The sequence below is a fragment of the Anolis carolinensis genome, chromosome 2, assembly GCF_035594765.1.
Source record: "Anolis carolinensis isolate JA03-04 chromosome 2, rAnoCar3.1.pri, whole genome shotgun sequence".
Lineage (NCBI taxonomy): Eukaryota > Metazoa > Chordata > Lepidosauria > Squamata > Dactyloidae > Anolis > Anolis carolinensis.
In genome coordinates this window covers 310,489,798-310,512,193 of record NC_085842.1, presented here as the reverse complement: position 1 = coordinate 310,512,193, position 22,396 = coordinate 310,489,798, and the positions used below count along the sequence as shown (strand labels likewise).

The following is a 22,396-nucleotide window of genomic DNA, read 5'->3' as shown; positions in this document are numbered from 1 at the left end:
TTTTATATTGTGGAATGATATTTTAAATTGTAAGTCGCTCAGAGCACTCTGGTGGAGACCGACTAATTAAGAAATAAAGTAAAGTGAAGTGAAGTGAAGTTAGTAAAAGGTAAAGGTTTCCCCTGACATTAAGTCCAGTTGTGACCGACTCTGGGGGTTGGTGCTCATCTCCATTTCTATTATTATTATTATTATTATTATTATTATTATTAATAAACTTTATTTGTACCCCGCTAGCATCTCCCAAAGGATGCGATGCGGCTTACAAAGGCCAAGGCCTCAACACACAATATAACAATACAAACAAAGGCAAATTAAAAGAATTAAAACCACAAGCAATAACAATACGCTAAAACACAATAGAACTGGGCCGGGCCAGAGTAATGGGTACAAGATTAAAAGTGCTGATGTGACAGGTGATATATAAGGCTTATAGGGCAAGTGCAGAGTGCGATATGCGATCTTAATTCTAATAAAGTGCTTATGGGACTTGGTATTGGAGATTTCCTATTAATCTGGGAAGGCACATTGGAACCGCCAGGTCTTCAAGTTCTTTCTGAAGACTGCCAATATAGGGGCCTGTCTGAGATCCTTGGGGAGGATCTAAGCCGAAGAGCCAGCGTTGTCCATAGACATCTCCAGCTCATGTGGCCGGCATGACTGCATAGAGCGCCATTACCTTCCTTCTGGAGCGGTACCTATTGATCTACTCACATTTGCATGTTTTCGAACTGCTAGGTTGGCAGAAGCGGGGGCTAACAGAGGGTGCTCATTCCGCTCCCGGAATTTGAACCTGGGACCTTTTGGTCCACAAGTTCAGCAGCTCAGCGCTTTAACACACTGTGCCACCAGGGGCAGTTAGACAGTCACAACTTCATCAAGAAAAGAGTTTGGTTCTGGTTGGAAGCCTTGCTATTGGGAAAGAAAACAACACATGTGTTTATTGCAAGGAATTAATTGATACAACTTACCAACTGGTTTTGCCCTGATTGTTTTGTAGTTAGCGCATTCAGTTCTTAAATATGTATTGTTTACAGCCATAATGTAATTAAAACAAGACAGGGAGAGGGGTGTCGTATTCGAGACAGGCTTCATTGAGAAGAAAGTGACTTCCCGCACTTTGCCTACAGAGGGCATCCCTGCTCATTCATCGGGAGCTTCAGCAAATACAGCTGCGAAAGCCAACCAGGCTCTCTCTCTCTCTCTCTCTCTCTCTCACCCCCTCCCCACCATGCCTGCTTCCTCTCTCTTCTTTCTCTCTCACAGCAGAATCTTTCCTTTCCCGATCCAGTCACTTTCTCTCCGCTCTCCACGTTTTCCTTCCCAGCCCTGCACATCTCCGGATCAATGGATGGTACAGGGCTCTAACTCTTGCCTCTCACATACAGCTGGTGGACAGCACCAGTAACAAGTGAGAGCTTCGCATCCTTTTTTTTACATTTTTAAAATCTTTCCCTCCAAGGAACATCTGTCAAGCTAGAAAGGGAGAGAATAATCATACCGTAGCTGTTTCCCGTTGGATTGTCAGCGTACAAATTTTTATTTTATCTTGTACTGCAGGAGCGGAAGAAATGGAAGGAGCCTTATTCTTTTGATGCACCCTGCTTTGCCTTTTGGCTGGATCTCTTTCCCCCTCCCTCCATGGATGCTATTCAAACAGAAGGACCTCCTGTCGCCTTACCGCTTCTTTTCCTCTGAGTTAGTTCTCTGACATTTCCTGACTTGGAGACTGAATGCAACTTTTAAAGGAAATAATAACAGACAAAACAGGAGCCCTGAAACCGCCTCACCTTGTTATTGGGGAAGAACTAAGGGAAGACTCCTTCCACCCCCAGCAAAAGGGAGGAGATCCAAGTGGCTGTGTGTAACGTGTGGGATTGTTGCCTGTGATCCGGACCCAAATATCCGTAGGTGTGTTTTGAAATATGGAGAATAGCCTTGGATGTGTTTGGGTACCAAAACTGGCTTTTCTGCTGTTTGGGATCTCTGTCCTCACTCTGGATCTTGAAGTCACGGGTAAGTCATATGTGGGATTATTTATTTTTTCTACCATTCCTTTTTCTATATCTTGGATTGTGGAAGAGCTTTCTGAGATGTGCTCCAGATTGGTGATTTTTCCATCCCTTCTTTATGCTTGCTGAATGCTCTGCTTTCCATTGCGTGAGGAGCCGACTGAGTTGGGGAGAGCTTTGCAAGAGACTTGCTTGAGAACTCTTGTCAAGACATTCGTTTTCTTGTTTTGTGAAGGAGAATTTACCCAAGATGAAGGAAGGAAGCATCTAGTCAAAGGGGAAATGTAGGGGGAAGATTTGTGGGATATTCTTCTCTGCTTAGTGGTGTTTTCTTGTAGCTTTGGAGCTCCTGTATCCGGAAGAGTATTGGCTTTTTGTTTTGTCTCTTGGCTCCTTATGTTGAATATTAGATAATATGTGGATATGTGGTTTGCAAAATGGAAACATACCATGCAGACGGTTTCCAAACTCTATTAGATTGATATTCTTGGGGGCACGCCTCCCTTTGCACTTGGCAGGCACATTTTCTAATTAAAAATGGCAAAGCCCGTTGTGTGTTGAATTGGGATAGGAAGAGATGAAAGGACGCTGATACAGTCTTGTTGGGTGTTCTCCATCTTCTTTAAAAAAAAAAAAGACTAAGAATGACTGGGAATGATTGGACTGGAGGAAACAAACCCAGAAATGAACTGGGAGGTTTTCCAGGAAGTATGAGAGAAAGTCAAGATGCCATTTGTTGGGGATCGGGCTTGGAGAGGGGGTGTGGTGGTGGGCTTTGCGAGGATGAATGCTACTCTCCAGCAATCCTCATGCGAGTTTGGATGATCAACAGTCACATTTCATTGACAGGCAATCTTAGGATGGGTTTACCCAATCCTACAGCTAACAACCCTATCTGGCAGCGTGATACAAGCCATGGATGAACAATGCACTCTCATTTCTCTCCTCCTCCCTCCCTTCCCTTCAGCCTACATATACACACACAGAAGAGAAGCACATAGTGCAAAATAACCCAAAATACAGCATTTAAAATCTACACAGAACTATTTTTTTTTTTTTACAAAAAGTTTCTCTGAGTCTAGCATCATACAGTTGCCTATAAATACCAATATGGAATCCAAGTGTCACCGAGGAGCAAAAATGCTCATAGTTGTCAGTTGTTTAAGACTAACAGGTGAACCGGATGAAGACGTTCATTTTAAAAATGACTATGAGTTTTTCCCCTTTCAGTCTTTGGGTTATGCATGCAACGTGGGATGGAGGCAGCTGGAATGGGATAATGAATAGATCCTCTTTCTGCATGTCTTGAATTTCCAGCTTAATGGGTGCTGGATGGAGGCATGATTGCGGTCCTCCACCTTGAAAGATGATTGACTTGAAGGCTTATTTGCTGGTGGAAGGCAAAATGGGTGTGTGTCTCAGTCGGTGCCCATGAAAGGCATGGCTTTATATTTATCTCTGATGAGCACAGGATGTAACACACAGTAGTGCTTGGCAGTGAACAGGGAAGTCATTACAGGTTGCCAGACCCTCTGGCTGTGGATTTCATTGCTATATTTTGCTCTCCGCTGCCTCTGTTTAATTTGTGCTTCATGTTTGGCTTCCTGCTGCCGATTACAAAGCCTTTATCTGGTTGTCTGAATGGCCCTTCACTTTTTTTGTGCACAGTTTGCCTTGTGATTTGTGAGGTCTGGAGAATTTTGTGGGGTCTTCTGGACAGTCAGAACCAGGCAAAGTTTCCTCTTCTCTGCATTTCACCTGTAGGTATTTTTTTATTTGCAAAGGGGTGATTGTTTTGCCTTCTGCTTCTGGGGCCATTTCCATGGCTTGCCTTTGGCCTAAGCCCATTCTTTGGCTGAATGTCTTCCCCCCTCCTCTCTTTCAGTAGCTATTTTCTCTCTTCAGTGTCTTAGCAGGGGACTGATCGGGAAGAAAGCAGGATTTCACTCCATGAAAGGGCCAGTAGGAGGTGCCCTTAATAAGGCCAAGTAGTCAGTTTGACGCTTGGCAAAATTCCCATTCAGCAGGGCATTTAAAGACTTTGTTGATGGATAACAAAGAGCTTATAGAGCTGCAGCACAATGTAGCTTTGTCCTTTCCCCCCTTCTTCTTTTGGCTAACATGCAACACTGCTTTGGGGATGTTACACTTGCTTTCTTTATGAACTTTCTGTATAGAAACAAACATATTGCTCAGCAGACATAATAGTTATTTTTTTTCCTCGACAAGGTCTTCTCTTCATTTCCATTTTCTATTGTTTCAAGGTGCCAGTATGTTGACGATGTATGAAATACAACTACCGGTAGTCCCCCAAAGCAGTCATGAATGAGATTCTGTTCATTATTTTGACTTAATGTGTACAGGTTGTGTGTGTTTACTTGTGTGTGAGAGAAAGATGTGTGCATGATCCTGAGTATGATAGAGAGTGTTCTGTTCTGCAGTTTAGAAAAGGAGAGGATAAAGAAATGATATTTTAAAGAATCTGGACCAAGCCTTTATGGACGGGGTTTAATCCTGGCATGTAATCATGTGCACAGGACAATAGAGTTGGTGGTGCGGGACCTGAAGAGAAGCCACTGCTGAAGCCTCTTTTGTCTGAAGTGGAAGAGAAAGGGCCAACCCCTCCTTTCCACCTTCTCTCTTCCCTCTTCCTTCTGCTCTCTTCCACGGTGGTGTGAGGTCAAGGAGTGGGATTGAATTTGCTTGTCAGAACCTCCCAGCATCCGAGTAGGGTAGCAATCATATTCTTGGCAAGTGGTGCAGTATAAATCAAGAATGACCTGTCATTGCATCCATTTCACATGCAGCAGAGTTGCCCTTTGTGCTCTAGAGTGCTGGAGCTGCCACATGTGTTATATGACTTGGCGAGCCTTTAGTACATTTAGCAAAATTGCCTAAGAAGTTGGGGCTCTCTGGTATGTAGAGATGAACAGTTTTCTCATCATGCCATAGTGAGTAAGACTTGGCGTTACATAAGGATATGTCTATTCTGACTTGCATTCGAGCTTGAAATGGGGTGATGGACCATGGGCAAGAGGCAGCAGGAGAAGAGAAGGAGGTTATTATCTTTTTAGTCACAGTCTTCCATCAGTGAAACAGGAAAGTTGGGTTAAAGCTAAAAATATGAATTTAAGCTTGCAAACACAACACTTTGTACACTAGAACAACTTAACAGAAGCATGTTTCAAGATTCATCTGGAGTATGTGTAGTGACACCTACCCAAACATCTTGTATGAATAACATATTTATGGGATTTGTGGCTTTATTAACTTATTCTGTGGCTGGTTCCATTGAAATGAGACAGATCAGATGAGTAAGGTAGAATGCTTCTTTCCATTTTAGAAAGTTGCTCATCCCTATCACTTGGACTGTATGGGCAGTCACCAAGTTAGGAACAAGATAGACTCTTTAGGTTTGTTCTTAAGTTGAATTTGTATGTAAGTCAAAACAGGTACATTTTTAAGTGTAACACCAGCCTCTATCTATCTATCTATCTATCTATCTATCTATCTATCTATCTATCTATCTATCTATCTATCTATCTATCTATCTATCTATCAATCATCTATCTATCTCTATCTATCTGTCTGTCTGTCTGTCTGTCTATCTATCTATCTATCTATCTATCTATCTATCTATCTATCTCTATCTCTATCCATCTCTATCTATCTATCAATCAATCATCTATAGCTTTGGATAGGATAGGGAAGGCTTAACACCCCTGGGGTATTTCAAGGATTGGTGAAAAAAAGCTTCAGCTGAGATACCTTTTTCCCAATCATAGGAGTGATTTGCCCTTCCTAGGGGGACATTTCTCTCACTCCTTGTTGTCTAACCTCCATTCTTAACCATGAGTCATTTGTAAGTTGGATGTTTGTAACTCGAGGACTGCCTGTACTTTATTCATTGTTATTTAGTCCTTCTCTGTCTTCTTGACAGAGTGCTAACTGATGTAATGATCAAATCCTGACTTTCTTATCCTGTGTTTTGCACTGAGATGCATATAGAGTCTACTTTGTGGAGGAAGATGTCCTTCTCTGCTGAGACATAGCAGTCCTTAGCTGTAACAAAAGTTTCACTGGAAAATCATTGGTAATTTTCAATAAGTAAAATCAACTGCTAGTTAAATCACACAGGTGGTTGTATCACTCTATATCTCATCACTTGACAGCTGAGCACTCCATGACTTACAAATGAATGTGTGAATTGCTACAATTGAGAAGCACTGGGTTTTGAGACGATCCCAGGTGTGACAAGTTCTGTTCTGTATTATCTGATCTGTGATGGCTATTTGACAAGTTATCACTTTCATGCAAACTTTATCAAGGGGTGAATATGGTTGTGTGAATCCATCTTCAGGTCAGTGCTGGAGATTGCAGAAGAGAATCTGTGCAGATAACAACCAGACAGCTTTGGGTTCTAAAGTTGTATATTTAACTCAATAGGAGGCTCATTAGCTTTTCTGAAATGATCAGATGTTCATTGACGTTAGTTTAATAAGGATGATGATCAGATCCCAACCATGTTTCACGATAATACTCTAGAGTTTTCATCGAATTCTAATTTTGGTAGTTGTCCGCATAATCTAATGAAAGTTTGTAAACAGGCTTTTCAATACTTCTTCATCTTATCATGCTGGGTGGAAATTTATGATTAATGATGCCAATGAAACTTTTAAAAATAACTATTCATTCATCTGGTTCATAAGATTACCATGTTATCACTCCACAGTTTTCCCTCATCTTTAATCACACTAGCTCTGTACATCTTTTCCCTTGGGTTAGCATCGCTTCTCTCATCTCGGCTGCCTTGTCATTGCATCATAGAATCATAGACTTGGAAGAGACTGCATGGGCCATCTAGTCCAACCCCTGCCACAAAGGAAAAGCACAATGAAAGCACTCCTGACAGGTGATTGTCCAGCCTCTATTTAAAAGCCTCCAGGGAAGGAGCTTCCACTATACTCTGAGGCAGAGAGTTCCACGGTTGAACAGCTCTCACGGCCAAGAAGTTCTTCCTAATGTTCAGGTGGAATCTCCTTTCCTGTAATTTGAAGTCATTGCTCCATTGATTTATACAACACCCTTCTCTCCAGGAAGTTCTTTTATGACTTGGAAGAGCTGCCTCTTCACATCTTCATGTCTTCTAAGCAGTGCTGGATTTATCATTGTGCTTAGGTGTGTTTATGCACAGGGCCCCATTGATCGGGGGACCCATCTTCCTGCCAATATTTTTTTACGATGAATTTTGATTATGTGATGCATTTCTAAATTTGAAGCTGTTCTGTTTTGGAGTGATTCCAGACATAATGACAGAGTTTATGAGAGTGTGCCACAAAGCAAGGAGTTTAAGTCTATCAGGCCTACCTCCTTCAGGTCTCAAGTAAGGGGCCTCATAACTTAACTAGCACAGGGTCTCATTTGTCCTAAATCCAGCACTGCTTCTAAGGGCCATAGTAACTGGAAAAGATGCAAGTTGCAGTCAAAGACATCATTGGGACACCAGTTTTAGAACTGCGACTTGAAATGTAAAGAAAAGATTCTGCACATGAGCAAACTGTATTTTTTAATGAAGATGGAGATATGTTTGGGGTGCATTTTTATGTTCTCCAAATGGTGTTCAATCCACACTTTGGGATTACACACATCAACAAGTCCTCAAATGTTTCAAGCCTTGAAGCAAGAGTGATGTTTTAACCATTAGAGCAGCACTTCAAATTTTCAGAATTTCTATTTGCCTCCAAACCATAGTTTTCCAGTTGGCCCTCCCTCCATACCACATCCCGCTGCTCTTACCTCTTAGGGGAAGTACAACAGTTAGCATTTGTTGGGCTTAATACTCTCCCCCAGCACAATTCCCTATTCCTTGTGTATTTTTAGACTATAAGAGTGTGTAGCTTTGAGATCTAATTTCAACATGTGGAAAACCTAACCATATCCAGTTAAACAGATACAGAAGCAGGTGATGGGAAACACCCTTGGGCAAAATCATGTCTTGCTCTTGACAAACCAGCTTTGCATGTCGACATTTCCAAATAATACAATATCTGTATCTGTGTTCTATGGAATAATACTGTATGTTTTTTCTGGGATTTATTCTGGAGCTATCTAAGGTGCTGAACCCTCATCCCAAAAATCCAGTATCTTGGATATCCAGGAAAGTAAATTGCTTAGAATCATAGAATCACAGAGTTAAAAGAGACCCCAAGTGCTCTCTAGCCCAACTCCCTGCCATGCAAGAATATAAAACTACAGCACTCTTGTTAGATGGTCACATAGCCTTGGTTAAAAAAACAAAAACAAAGGAGAAACCATCACACTATGACACAGCATATTCCACCATCAGACATTCTTACTGTCAGTAAGTTCTTCCTAATGTTTAGGTGGAATCTCTTTTCCTGTAGTTTTGATCTTTCTCACTAAAGAAAACAAGCTTGCTAGGCAAACAATCTATCTATTCCCGAAATACATAGGACACTACAGATGGTTTGAAATTTCAGACTTAAACCCAAAATTAATGCACAATTTCCCTGACATGGAAGGTACCAGCCACTACTCAAAACAATTACTCTTACATGGAACTACAAGGGTTGGACTAGATGGCCCTTGTGATCTCTTCCAACTCTATGATCATATAAAGGTTACTTGTGCAAACAATTCCTCATATAAGCCCTGGCCTCCTACTCCTATGAGCAACACGAGATGATGCCATGACTGTAACCTTAGCAAGCAAAAATGCCCATATTGCCATATGTCCTGATTATTGGAAGGTGTTAACAAACATAACCAGAAATGGAGAATAAAAGATAACAAATCTATAAATAAAAAAAGAGATTACTCTTATTTGAACAGAACATCAATTCTTCTTACCCAAGTGAAGAAGTCCCTCCTGAATGTGCTGTCTAGGTGTTAACTGCAGATTCAAAGTTTCTGATCTGCCTCTTTATAATTCTTTATCTTTATGCTGAGAGTCTGGACAGGTCTTCAAAGACAGAACTCTTTCAAAAGAAAACTACGCCCTGTCTGTACTTCAAATAAGGGGCTATCCTCTGTAGAATTAAACAAAATAGAGAAATATTATCTGAACATTATACGTTGGATTTTATGATGATCCGTTCATTATTAAACTCATAATAACATTTTTACCACCATGGGGGACACCATTTTGATGTGTTTCCTTGAACATCAAGGAACGGAGGCCACTTAGGTGATGGCTGGATTTTCTATCAGTTCCCTTTCTCTTCTGTTTCTGGTTCATGTGAGTTCGTCTTTTTGTTTGCAAAACTGGTTGTATGACCAAGGTAAAAGAACAGATTTCCATGTTTCCATGTCCACAGCATTCACTTAGGAAGCTACTTTTGGCTTCTCTGATATGCAGGGATTTCTATTGCTGAGGTGACATAGATCACAGTTTTTTTTATTTAAAGAGTGTAAATGGAATATCATAAGGTCTGTTGATGATAAGTCATCTTCAATAAATTGTACATTATTTGATAATATTTCAGAATATTTCTACCAAATACCATGTGTTCATCTGCCTGCATTTTATCAGTCTTGGTGATCTTTTGATGATTGGGATTGTCAGATCAGAAGACACTGTGGCAACTAATGCTATTAGGACTCTGGTCAATTATAATTTGGCCGCAAGTGATAGTGGCTTTGTTTCTCAATGGCATGTCTACTTTATCCCTATGTATGCCTTTTCTTTTTTGTCAAACTGATGACATTATCCAACAAGACCTCCAGAGGGTTCCAACAGAAGTTGTCCCTTATTTGTGTCTGACCATGGAAAGATGGCCACGTGCTTCGCAAACCCCCAGCTCTCTATCATAAATGAAATGTAGAGCGCATTGCAGTAATCCATTCTAGAGGTAACTAAGGCATGGACCACCATAGGGTGAGTAGTCCTTGGTTTGATCCTATGTGGTGCTTATAAATGTGCACAACATGTGGGGTTGAGAAATGGGAGCAGGCAATGGTCTCCTGCAATGACTGTTTGCTTGCTACACATTTCTTTTACTGCAAAAGCGGATGACAATACTGTGTTCAGGTGGCATCTACATAGGAAGGGCTCAATCTTATCGCATTGAAAACAAAGCACCTTGCAATATCATTTTGTTTCCCTGCCTATGGCTACTTCTTCTGCTGTAGCAAATGTGTGTTGCAACTGATTTTGCAAACTGTGCCTAGAGTGGAAAGCAGGCACGGTGTAAGGATCATTAACTACATGTGCGCATATGGCTAAATCCAATAAAATTGTTTTCCTTGTTCCAGTTGCTGCCAGATATAAAGTGCCTATGTGAATTCTGACATTCTTTTCTTTGCTGGAAGAAAATGTGTATAACTACATTATGATGTAAATGTAACAAAATAGTCGAAGGAACTATATACTGCATTTGCCTTTACATACATCAAAGAGAGCATATTATCATAATAAACAGAAGTACAGCTAATCATATAACTGATAATTTCTACTTATTATTATTATAATTCATATATTTATCCTAACATTCCCAAGAAGGAATAGGTTGCTCATTGGATTTTCTTCCTGCACTTTGAAAAAATAAAAATGTGCGCATTATGGATCACAAGGTAATTTGATATTACTTACTTAGGCGATCCCTCATTGTCTGAGTATGATGGCCCTCCCAGTGTAGTGTCTTGATGGTGGGTACATAGGTGACTGTGGAGTCCTTTTCTTGACCCGCATGTTCCTCTACCGTGAGGACATCTGTTTCCAGGTGGAAGGTGGTCCCGGTCAGGGTTGGCTTGATGTGCCTTCCTTTTGGCACGTTTCTCCCTTTCGCTCTCCATTTGTGCCTCTTCGGATTCCACAGTACTGCTGACCTCCAGCTAGATATAATTTGATATAAAAGAGATTAAACTAGTCTCACATCTTTTCATTTCCCATTGGAAGCATTCAAGTTGCTGTAATGGTAGATTATTTCCCAAGTTATTTTAGCAATAATTTGTTGGATTTTTCATTCCATGGTTCCCAGAATTAGCTAGTTCAAGGGGTTACGATGACAACGTGCTTTCTTATTTCTGAGATGGAATGAAAAGAAAGTTACCTTTAAAGCTACGTCTTTTAAAATATCTGAATACTGCAACCCACAGTATTGTGGTGTTGGCTCCTTCTTTGGAGGCTTTTAAACAGAGGCTGGATGGCCATCTGTCGGGGGTGCTTTGAAAGCGATTTCCTGCTTCTTGGCAGGGGGTTGGACTGGATGGCCCATGAGGTCTCTTCCAACTCTACTATTCTATGACTCTATGACAAATCTGTGATACAAACCAAATTCACCTCCTGTTCTCCTTCTGGTAAACTCAACACCATAGACTATGATGAGAACATAGGCTAGCTGTAGAACCCTGTGACATCTCTTTTCCACAATTCAGTAAAGATTTCTCATTAAATTGTGATGCATCATACTTATCTTTTCCTATTACAGTAATTTAATATTTGGAAACAGTTGTGTCCAATGTCTGGCAGGCGAAAGTGAGTGTTGATGGTCAGCATCAACCTTGGATGCTTGTAGAAAGCAAAACAGTTAGGCCAACACCATTCCATCTCAGACAAAGAGGATTCTCACTTATATCTTATTTGTAACCATAGTGACCTATCTAGTATCAACCAAAGACCTTTATAGCTGAATTAGTATTTGAACTCAGATCCATCCCACCGATTGCCATATCACTCTTGGTTGGCTTATTCTACTCTTAGGCTGAACAAACACCTAATCTGCAACTGCATGCTATTTCACTTAATTCCAAAAAACCAATACTGATATACGTGATTAAAAATAATCACCAAGCACTTCATATAAATTCATACAGCTCACATTAACAAACAGGGCTTATCTTTCCTCCCTTGGGTATAACTGAGTGGATAGTGATTGCTTTGGCATTACTGCTGAGAAAATGCAAAGACAATTTCTGACAATCTATCTCTAGGTCAAACCTTTGCTGTTATCTGTGTACAGTGGGTAGGTATTGAATACATTGGATCAGATTTGAAAATGTTTTTTTTTTTTGTAGAAAAAGGGTACATGTGCAAGTATTACTGAAAGTTGGCTTTCTTAGAATAAAATGCTGTAATAACAATGGCATTCCATAGAGATGCCCCAAATTAATTAATTAAAGACAGGAAAAACAGAAAATGCATGTGTTTCTCTCTTATTAAAACTATCTCAGGGATGGATAATTGAATTGCTTTCGTTTCTCTTGTGAATAAAAATGGAAAGTTTTGGGTCCTGTCCTGCCAACAATTTCTTCTGCTTTACAGCTCCACATATCTACTATAACCAATTGGTGTGGCTTGTGATACAGTTTTTGCAATGTTGGAATCAAGATTATTTGTGCAAGTGTGATGGCACTTGCTCTGTTAGGCAGGATAATGTATGCAGAAAAGAGGAATCACATGCCTATTCAAACACTTCTGTGTCTCTGTGTATTTTACTAATTACATAATTGTAGCATTTAGTGTTGGCATGTCATGTAAGAGTCAACCTTTCACTTAGGATCTAAGAGGAAAGCTGGGGAAGGAAGCCTCTCCTATTGCATTGTGCCCGTTGCTTTGAAACATTGATTAATAGCAGTTCAGCTGCATATTTGCAATCTTGCTTCTGAGTGACAAGAGCAGGTTGTCCATTTAGGTTGAGTAGAATGAGGGGAGACAGCAGGACTTGTGTGTAGGCTGCTGAGAAATAGGAAGACATCTCAGGAGATTAGGTAGAGAAATTAAGGGATTAATTATTATTATTTGCTATTTGCAATTTAATATGTTCTCACCTGTTTACTGTTGTTTATTGTTTCCTGTACATTACAGCATTAAATGTTTGCTGCTTTATGTTGTAAACTGCCCCGAGTCCCCCCTGGGAGAGGGGGCGGGATAAAAATAAGGTATTATTATTATTATTATAACACAGCAAACAAGATAGATATGCTGGATTTCGTATCACAAAATCACAAGTCGAACACTTCCCAAGTGTCTAGGACTGTGTGATGTATTTTCGGATGATGCACACAGATCCCAGCAGGGTGGCCTTTTGCAGTTGGCAGATCGTAATTTTGTCAATGTCTATTGTTTCCAAATGCCGGCTGAGATCTTTTGGCTCGGCACCCTATCTGCCGATCACCACCGGGACCACCTGCACTGGTTTCTGCCAGTCTTTGAAGTTCAATCTTGAGGTCCTGATAGCGGCTGAGTTTTTCCTGTTGTTTTTCGTCAATGCGACTGTCACCTGGGATGGCGACATCAATGATCCAAACCTTATTATTATTATTATTATTATTATTATTATTATTATTATTATATGTTAAAAACCCAGATGCAAAGTGGCTAAAGTCATGGTGCAAAGGAGGCCATGAGGGGAATCTGACAGAAGATGATTTAACTCTAAGGAAACAAGTAATAGCACCATTGATATCTGTTGGGGTTTGGTTCCAGGATGCTCCATTAATACCAAAATCTGTGAGTGGTCATTTTACTACAGTGATGTATAAAATGGCAAACTCAGGGGTTTTTTGGGGGTTTTTTTGGGAGGGGGGTGGATATTCTCAAGCCGTAAATAGTTGATTTTGTGGACAGCACAATACATGGATATGGAGGGCTGATTGTAAGAAATATATATCAGGATAATGACAGGGAACAACTTTCCATCTTGAATTCAGCAAACAAGCAAATTCAATGGAAAGTCGCACATTCTCAGCCCTGAAAACTCCAGTGGTAGTTTTGCTTTAGGGCCTCCATAAATCAGAAATGACCTGAAGGCACACAACAAAAAGATTTTGACATGTTTGCCATTATCAAACAAAACCTTTTATATATTTATTACTATCATATGCCTTCTTGTATTTCTGACATCTTTGTGTCTCTTATGGTGCCTCCAGACTTCATTTAAACGCATTTAAGAAACCTGCTTCGGCATGGGTTTAAGTCTCCACACCTCCCCCAAAACCCACACCTTCCCAGGGGTGTGTGTGTCTAGATGCCCTCATGGTAACATCCGGGAAGGCACCCAGACACCCAGAAGCCCCACAAAATAAGCCATTAAAATTAAAACAACTTACCTGGCCACCATTAAGATAATGCTGGAGTGCTCCTGGCATGCCATTTCTATGCACCAGGAGGGATCCAGCAGTACCTTAATGGCAGCTGAGTAGGTTGTTTTAATTTTTAAGGCCTTATTTTGGGGTTTTGGGGGAGGGGGTGGATGCTCTCTTGATGTTCACAGAGCCCGAAAAACCTGAGCTGGCTGTGTAGATTGGGCCCGGGGATAGCAGTTCCCAGGCTCAATTCACACCTGGAAAGACCCAGATATTATCAAAGATCCAGGTTTTACCAGGTATCTAATTAATTCGAGACAAGGCAGGGCTTACCTACTTTGTCCCGAATTAATTTGTTTTCACTGGAGGTGTCATTTGGATGCCTCCAATAAAACCGAGACAGATCTCTGGTTAAAGGCCTGCCTGGATGGGCCCTTAGATTCTATTTTAGTGTCCTCCATGTGAGTTCATAAATAGTAGTTAACAATTTTTCATATGCTACATCTAGTTGTCAAGAACAATGTGCTGAAATGTATAAACTTAGTGTTGGAAAGATGTTATCATTTCATAGTGTATTTTAATACAGTAATTAATTGTTTACTAATAGATGGTTTGGCTTGGTAACTTCTTAACATGATTTGCAAGGAAGTGGTTGACTATCAGATATTACACAAATCTACAACAGCTTGCCCTAGTTTCACAGAAGGCAGAATATGACCTTGTCAAAAGAAGGTTTTTGGGTCAATATTATGGATTTTGATATGACCTGTGGATAAGTCGAGGGTCATTCTGTAGGGAGGGGAAGCCCCAACATCGCCTCAGGGGACCAGCCACCTTTGGCCACCACCATTGCCATTTTCACATTGAAGCATTCAAAAAGATCTTATGTCACTCTACTCAGAGAAGGGGGTGATTACTTTTTTAAAATAAAAGTTAAGATATAGTAGTAACTCTTATTTGAAAGGGAGCCATCCATTTCTCTGAGTAGAGAGGAAAAGGGTGAGAGCTTATTCCATCCTGGAGCTCCTTCTTTCTCTAGGGACTCTTTTCAGGAGATGCACAATGAGCCAACACTTCTGCCAATATTTTCCCACCCAGACATTCAAAATGTACAGAAGTGGCACCTGTTTCCCTGAAAATAAGACAGTGTCTTATATTAATTTTTGCTCTCAAAGATGTTCTAGGTCTTATTTTCAGGGGATGTCTTATTTTTCCACAAAGGAGAATTCACATTTATGGTTGAATTTTTAAAAAATGAAAATTTATTATCTACTGTACAGTAGTTATCATCACAAACCAGCATAACCAAACTGTGAATCCTTTCAAGAATTTCTATATTATATTTTACTGCTATACTGTTTTTAAATTACTGTTTTAAAATTCTGTTCATATGTTAATTTATATTGTTGTTGGGCTTGTCCCTGTGCAAGCTGCCCTGAGTCCCTTCTGGAAGATGGAGGTGGGATACAAGAATAAAGTTATTGGGTTGTTGTATGTCTTTCGGGCTGTGTGGCCGTGTTCCAGAAGTATTCTCTCCTGATGTTTCGCCCACATCTATGGCAGGCATCCTCAGAGGTTGTGAGGTATAATAAAGTTATTATTATATTATTATTATTTCTTGTTACTACCTTTATTTCCATGTACAACTATCTATGGTATGTACATTTACCGATCCTGCATGCTTCCAAACAAAAACATCACTAGGTCTTACTTTCGGGGGAGTCCTTATATTTAGCAATTCAGCAAAACCTCTACTAGGTCTTATTTTCTGGGGATGTCTTATTTTCAGGGAAACAGGGTAGAAGGAGTTGGTGCTTCTTTCAAGTTCTCCCATGATAGATTAAGCTTTGCATTTTGCTACTCTATTTAGATAAAGGGATGGTCTTTTTTCAATAAGAGTTAAGGTAGAGAATTTACATTGTCCTGTGGATAGGTCAACCAACTTTTTTTTGGGGGGGGGGTTGTCTATTTTTGACTAAAGCTTCTAGACATATACATGAGTATATGCAGTAAGTCACAAACTGAAAATAGTTTTGAAAAATGCACAGTTTTCAAAAACCTTCTGACAGCAAGAAGAAAATTGCTAAAATTAGTCATTGCTTCCTTTGAGAATAAAATGAACACAGAATCACATCCCAAATGGCCTAAGTCAACACTATCCCTCCATATGTTCAGAACCGCAGATAGCTTGGCATAGATTTATTTACCCGCAGCATGGGAACCCCCAGCCTCCTTCGGGGCGAGCGGCTGCTGTGTCTCAGGTCCCAGGATGTCATGAGCAGCTCTTGTTTTTACAAATATAAAAGAGAAAGAAGGAGAGAGAAGAATACAGAACTCAGTTTAGCCCCTTAGAAAGCACCGGGGGATACATCATAGCTTTCCATTTCCATTACAAAGATACCGATAAAGCAGAGTATATTATTTTCGAATGTGATAACAGAATGGATAACGGCCAGCCTATCGGAATTCTTTCTTTTAAATGGTGTTTGTCAGTTTAAGGCATGATGTGTAAGCCTACTGTTACAGCAGGATAATCAGAAAATGGTACACTTGGCCATTTATAGATGTATGAACTGTAAAAGAAGCCGCAGTTACAGAGAAACACGATAAATCACACAATTAAATGTCTGTCACTGTCTGTACTGATAGGGGCCATTTGCCAACAGTGATGTCAATATATGCTGCTATTTATTATTTGCTAAAAATGAAAATAGGAGTACAATGAACACTTTGTTAAATGACTTCCCAAAGTAAATGAAGAAAGAAGAAGAAAACAATGGTTGTCAAACAGAAGAAGCTTTAGAAACCTGTCAATGCAGAAATAGCATTTATTTCGAAAACCATTGTTACAAATAACTACTGAGATTGCAAAGAAGAAATGGTGGGAATGGAAAAATGAGGTTTTATTTATTTATTGGACACTTGCACAGCAGGCAGTTGCTGCATACAGACCATTTAATCATAAAATTATAGAACTGTATTTGTGAAATGCATTTGAAAAGTAGCTGGCTCATCTTTCCTTAACAAGGCAGAATTCATTCTTTTGAAACTAAATATTAATGCCTGTACATTTCTCTATAACAGTGGTTCCGAACCTTTGGGCCTCCAGGTGTTTTGGATTTCAACTTCCAGAAATGCCAGCCTTCTTACCAGCTGTTAGGAATTGCGGGAGCTGATGTCCAAAATACCTGGAGGCCCAAAGGTTGGGAACCATTGCTCTATATAGTTGACCCAGTTAATTGGTTCAAGAATCTCTCATGGATATTAAAATCCATGGATACCCAAGTTCCATCATGTTTAATATCATAGTAAAATGATGCCCCTTAAATATGTAAAATGGAAAAAAAATCAAGCTTTCTTAATATCTTCAAGCAATACATGGTTGAATCTGTGGATGCAGAATCCATGGATATGGAGGACCAACTGTATTACCTCAGTGAGCAAAAAGATCTCTTATTACCATGCCAGTATGTCTTGAAACTTTGGTCATCATTAGATGGCCTGGTTCAGATTTCCACGTCTTCTGAAGATATATATGTGATTATTGGGAACAGGGCCTCGTGGGTGATGGTGCACTCCCTGCAACACTCCCTGCCCATGGATTACAAAGTTTATTTCCCCTTTCTGAAGGTTACTCAGTTTAATCCCTCATTGTAGCTCTTATATACAAAGCTATAAGACATATGGGACAAGGCTGTATATGGGCAAATATACACTGGGCTTCTCTTCTGTGCCTCCGTCATAAGAAAGCCTTCACACATTGAAGAACCTACATCTGGACATTTCCCAGTTCCTCTTGCTCTTGGTCATTTTATAATGCTGTACTATGGAGTTGTCTTGAACAGGGAGGGGAAAGCAAGGAAGTATACTCTCATTCATCATCATCATCATCATCATCATCATCATCATCCTGATTTGCCAGGGAGAGTCCCAGTTACTGTTCGGCCATCCCATTTCCCAGATGCTTTTAAAATGTTCCCCTTTCTCTCTCTTCTTCCAACTTTCCCCATTCGTGCTATTTCAATTGCTGCAAACAATGTTAAAAGGTTAAAAGTACTTTGCACTCAACTCAGCATAAGGAGAGGAGAGAAGGAAATGCATCCTTGCCTTTCTCAGTAGAGTCCAAAAACCGCCTGTCCTAGCTTTTGCATTTTTCTTTAGGAATAACTTTTGCCATCTTAACCAGACCCTGGGGTTGCTTGTGTACATAAGCCTTGTTTCCATCCTGTGAAATGTTGGAGAGTAGGAAAGAGCTACTAACTACCACCTTGCAAAACAAACTTTAAAGCAGATGACTTGAATTTGTGTCACCAAGAGAATTCTGGACAGAGTGTTTATTTCAAAGGCTGATAGAAATATCCCCCACCCCCAATGCCTAAAGACAATCTGACATAAAGCAACCTTGCCAGGGGATTTAAATGGCTCTAAGCTACCATGTACATTTAAGCAAGAAGAGGGGAAATGCCAATGCAAGGCAGTGGGAGGGGGAGAGTCCTGATTTTAAGCATTAAAACAATCCTTGGCTTTTGCCCTCGTCACTTTGTGGCTGGAGCATTCCTCGCAGTGGAATTCCTCTCTGCGGAATTAATATGGAACTTTATTAATAAGATACAACTCAATTATGCCTGTAATCATGATATAAATGCTTTAAATAATGTCATATTAGGATCTAACAAATTCCCTACACAAAGGATAAAATACAAGACAGCTGACATCACTGAGTCTTCCCGACTGTGAGGTTAATAATCTCCTTAATACCAATGCAGCTGCTTTCACAAAGCCAAGATGCTTAGTCTGGCTCAGGAGGAAAGAGTTAAAAGCTTTATGGGCTTCTTAGAGGCAACTGGCTGTCGCTGGCTGCTGTTGGAAACAGACTACTGGCCTACATGGACCCCCTGATCTGAATTGAGAGGACTCTCTTGCCAATGCTCTGCAAAAATAATGCTTCATCACTTTCAACAAATCACTGGAGAGATCAAACACTTGCACACTATTGTGGATTTTGAGGCCTAAATCCCAGGGTTAGTCCCAGCAATAGTAGAGAAATAAGTTGCATTTCCCTATGTGTTCACTCACCACAAGTCTACTGACAAAATCAAGGTTTGCTTTTTGGGGATTTCTTTTAAATATTTCCATGAGTGTTCGAAACCATGGATACAGAATCCATGACTATAAGAGATCTCAGCAAAAATGGTTTTCAGTGCTTTGCTCTCTGCAATGTTGGGATTTTGGAGACTGAAAGAAGATTCTCATTTGGGATGTTATGCCATCATTCCTTCCTAGCTGTTCACCTGGGGAACAGGGTGCTGGAAGAAGGTGTCACATTTGGGGACACATTTGAAAGGTCACGTCACTAGTATGGTCTTGTTCTTCCACCTTTCTCTCAAAGTTACTTGTAAAGAATGGAGTATAGAGAATGGCCATTGACTCTACCCTAAGTTGTTCTATGCATGGAAGTGGCTATTTTTACAAAGGAGTAGGAGCTTTCCTTTTCATGACAGGAGTTGCCTTTCAAAGCAACACGGCTGTTGTGGTGCATAAACAAAGATGGTAGCAGTTTCTTACTTCTTGCTGATGGGAAATGTGGAGACTGAGAGTAGAAAGTTTAGCGTTAAGTTGCAGTGGAAACCTCACAGGCCTCTCTGCTCCTGTCCCAAATGTTTTGTGCTTTATTATAAAGTATTATGGACAAGATGAGAAAAAAAGGGAAAGGGCAGGGTAGATGAATCAAGCAGTTTCAAATGGCATCGGAAAGACCGATAAGGGAAGAGAGGGAGGGAGGGGCAGGGAGAGAAGGGCATGGATATGGATTGAGACGGTCTTTTTACAGATCTTATCCTTTATAGGTAAGAGAGGAACAGAGTAGATATTGTAGCTATAATCCCACCATCCCCCAAGTGCTCTTAATGCTTTGTAGACTTCAACTAGCGAAGGGAGAAGATCAGAGCGAAAGATTCAAAGGAAAGGGAGGTCAGCATGTGAATCGGGCATCAAATGTGGACTTTTAAGTAGCAATCGTCTGGGACTGTAATACTCTGCTTGGCTTAGTACAAGCAGGTATCTGCAAAGTCCCTGCCTACTTGCTTAGAAGTCTACTTGATTCATGAGGAGAAGAAAGAGAAATTCCTATTGCTTTGCAAGTCCAGCATGGCATGCAGTTTTATCAGAAGACCTTGTCCAGTGGTGTCATGACCCACTAATTGATCCTCTTAGGCTACGGAAAGGAAATGCCCACCAGCATAGCAGCAGGTCATACAGATAATCCAGGAACATGCCTTCAAAAAGGCCTGGGAAAAGGTTATTATACCACTTGACTCTTTTATGCCAATGTATCATGGAAGCTCATTTGAAGGGGAAATATGTGGAAAATCAAACTTGATCTCTCGAAAGAGGCACATGTAACCGGTTGTCTGGCTCTTCTGTCTGGCTGAGGGAATGAAAAATCTCTGCATCTTCTTCTGTAGTGGCTCTTTCCATTTTGACAAAATTATGTGCAATTTAAGAAGAGTGAATATGGGCAATGTATCTTTATTCATTGGTCCTCGTATTTGAGAACAAAAAATTTCAAATATTTTCCCTCTTGCTGGATGAAATTACAAGTTTTTTGAGCATTTGTCCATTCCCCCCCCCCCACAATTTATCTCAATCAAGAGATAAAAGTGGGATATTATTATTATTATTATTATTAGTAGTAATAAGAATAATTCTACTCAGAAAACATTGTTGTCTTTGTATAAAACACAATCACATAATCTATTCTAATGACATGCTAATGGGAATTCACATTTATACTAATTTCACTAATCGAGTCATTGAAAGTGCTCCCAAAACCCACCTTAGAAGCCAGGTAGTATTACAATATAGGGATTTCTGAGACATTAGAGAGCAAAGGTGTGAGTGATGAGACATCTATCACTCTGTAGCAAGGTGCTTCATTAAAAGCATTTCCAAGAGGATCGCTACAACTACCTACCAGAAAACATTTCACTTCTGGGACACAGGATGCTTTTCCATTAATTTTGCCACTCCCCAACACCTTGGAAATTCCAATATAGGTGATACTGCCTGGCTTCTAAAATTTATTTTTTGTGTTTGCATTGCAAGCATTTTCTATGATGATAGATCTCCATCATCATAACTAGCAGTGGCTTCACTAGAAGGGTGCATGGGGTGCAAATGCACTGGGTGACACCATCAGAGGGGGTGACATCAAAATGACATTTTAAATCAAATATGTTAATAATCAAATCCACAAAAGCCAAAGCTGCAAATTTGGAGGAATGACTGCAATGTTATTCTGAGAAGAACTATTACTTTGACGTGGTGAAGTGATGAGAACAACCCACTCTCCTCCAAGTTAAAGTTACCTTTCCTTCTACCCAGAAAGTTTCCCTGATATATTTCTGCCCAGGCAAATAAAGGCACAGATGGAGAATTCCCCACTATACTGAGCTGAATTACCGCAGGTAACTTATCTCCATTATCTGTTGTGTCATTTTTTTTCCTGCTAAGACTCCTCCTGGGCAGAGACTGAGTAAATCTGAACAGAAGTTAACAACAGTAACAGGCCAAGAGGTAAACAGCAAAATGGGTGACATATGTTGCTTTGCTCCAGATTGCAGAGCGAAGCTCACTTAGCCAAACAGCCAGGTTCCTCAGGAATAGATGAGACACCATTAATGATGAACAATGTCTCACGCTGTGCTCATGGGCTTCTTCCTCATTATTTCAAAGGAAGCTAGAAATGAATTTTCTTAAAGGCCTTTTCAGCTCCATACAGTTAAAGAATGTTTGTAGGAGGAAGTGGAAAGACTTTGGGAAAGTTATGTTTTGGAGCTGCAACTCCCAGAATCCCTCCATGGCCATGCTAGCTGGGGAATTCAGGGAGTTTTGGTCAGATAAGCAATGCTTCCAAGATTTCAGAATGAGACTCTCCAAATTGGTCTGCCATCTATCACTACTTCAACCTCTCAGACCACCAGAAACAAGGCAGAATGGAAAGAGAAATTTCTCCATGTTCAATTGAATATGGTTCAGGGATAGATTAATGTGTTTGTTTGACTTTTCCTATATATATTGGGAGAAGCCAAACTATATTCACAAATTCTGCATCCACAGCTTCAACCATCCATGGCTTTACAAGCAATCCAAAAGGCAAATTTTGATTTTATGTAGTAAAGGTAAAGGTTTCTCCTGACATTAAGTCTAGTCATGTCTGACTCTGGGGGTTGGTGCTTATCTCCATTTCTAAGCCGAAGAGCCGGCATTGTCCGTCGACACCTCCAAGGTCATGTGGCCAGCATGACTGCATGGAGTGCCGTTACCTTCCTGCTGGAGCA

General features: G+C 40.3%; 1 protein-coding gene across 2 annotated transcripts in view; it reads left to right on the top strand.

Annotated features, from left to right (window-relative positions):
- Window positions 1-1,214: 1,214 nt before the first annotated feature.
- The window catches only part of dcc (DCC netrin 1 receptor), a 1,120,333-nt gene continuing 1,099,151 nt past the window's right edge, over window positions 1,215-22,396 (top strand). For both annotated transcript variants that reach the window (XM_008117567.3, XM_008117566.3), the window contains exon 1: window positions 1,215-2,016. In XM_008117567.3, coding sequence (XP_008115774.2) covers window positions 1,926-2,016 — 91 coding nt within the window. In that variant the 5' untranslated portion in view covers window positions 1,215-1,925. The remainder of the gene's footprint in view (window positions 2,017-22,396) is intronic.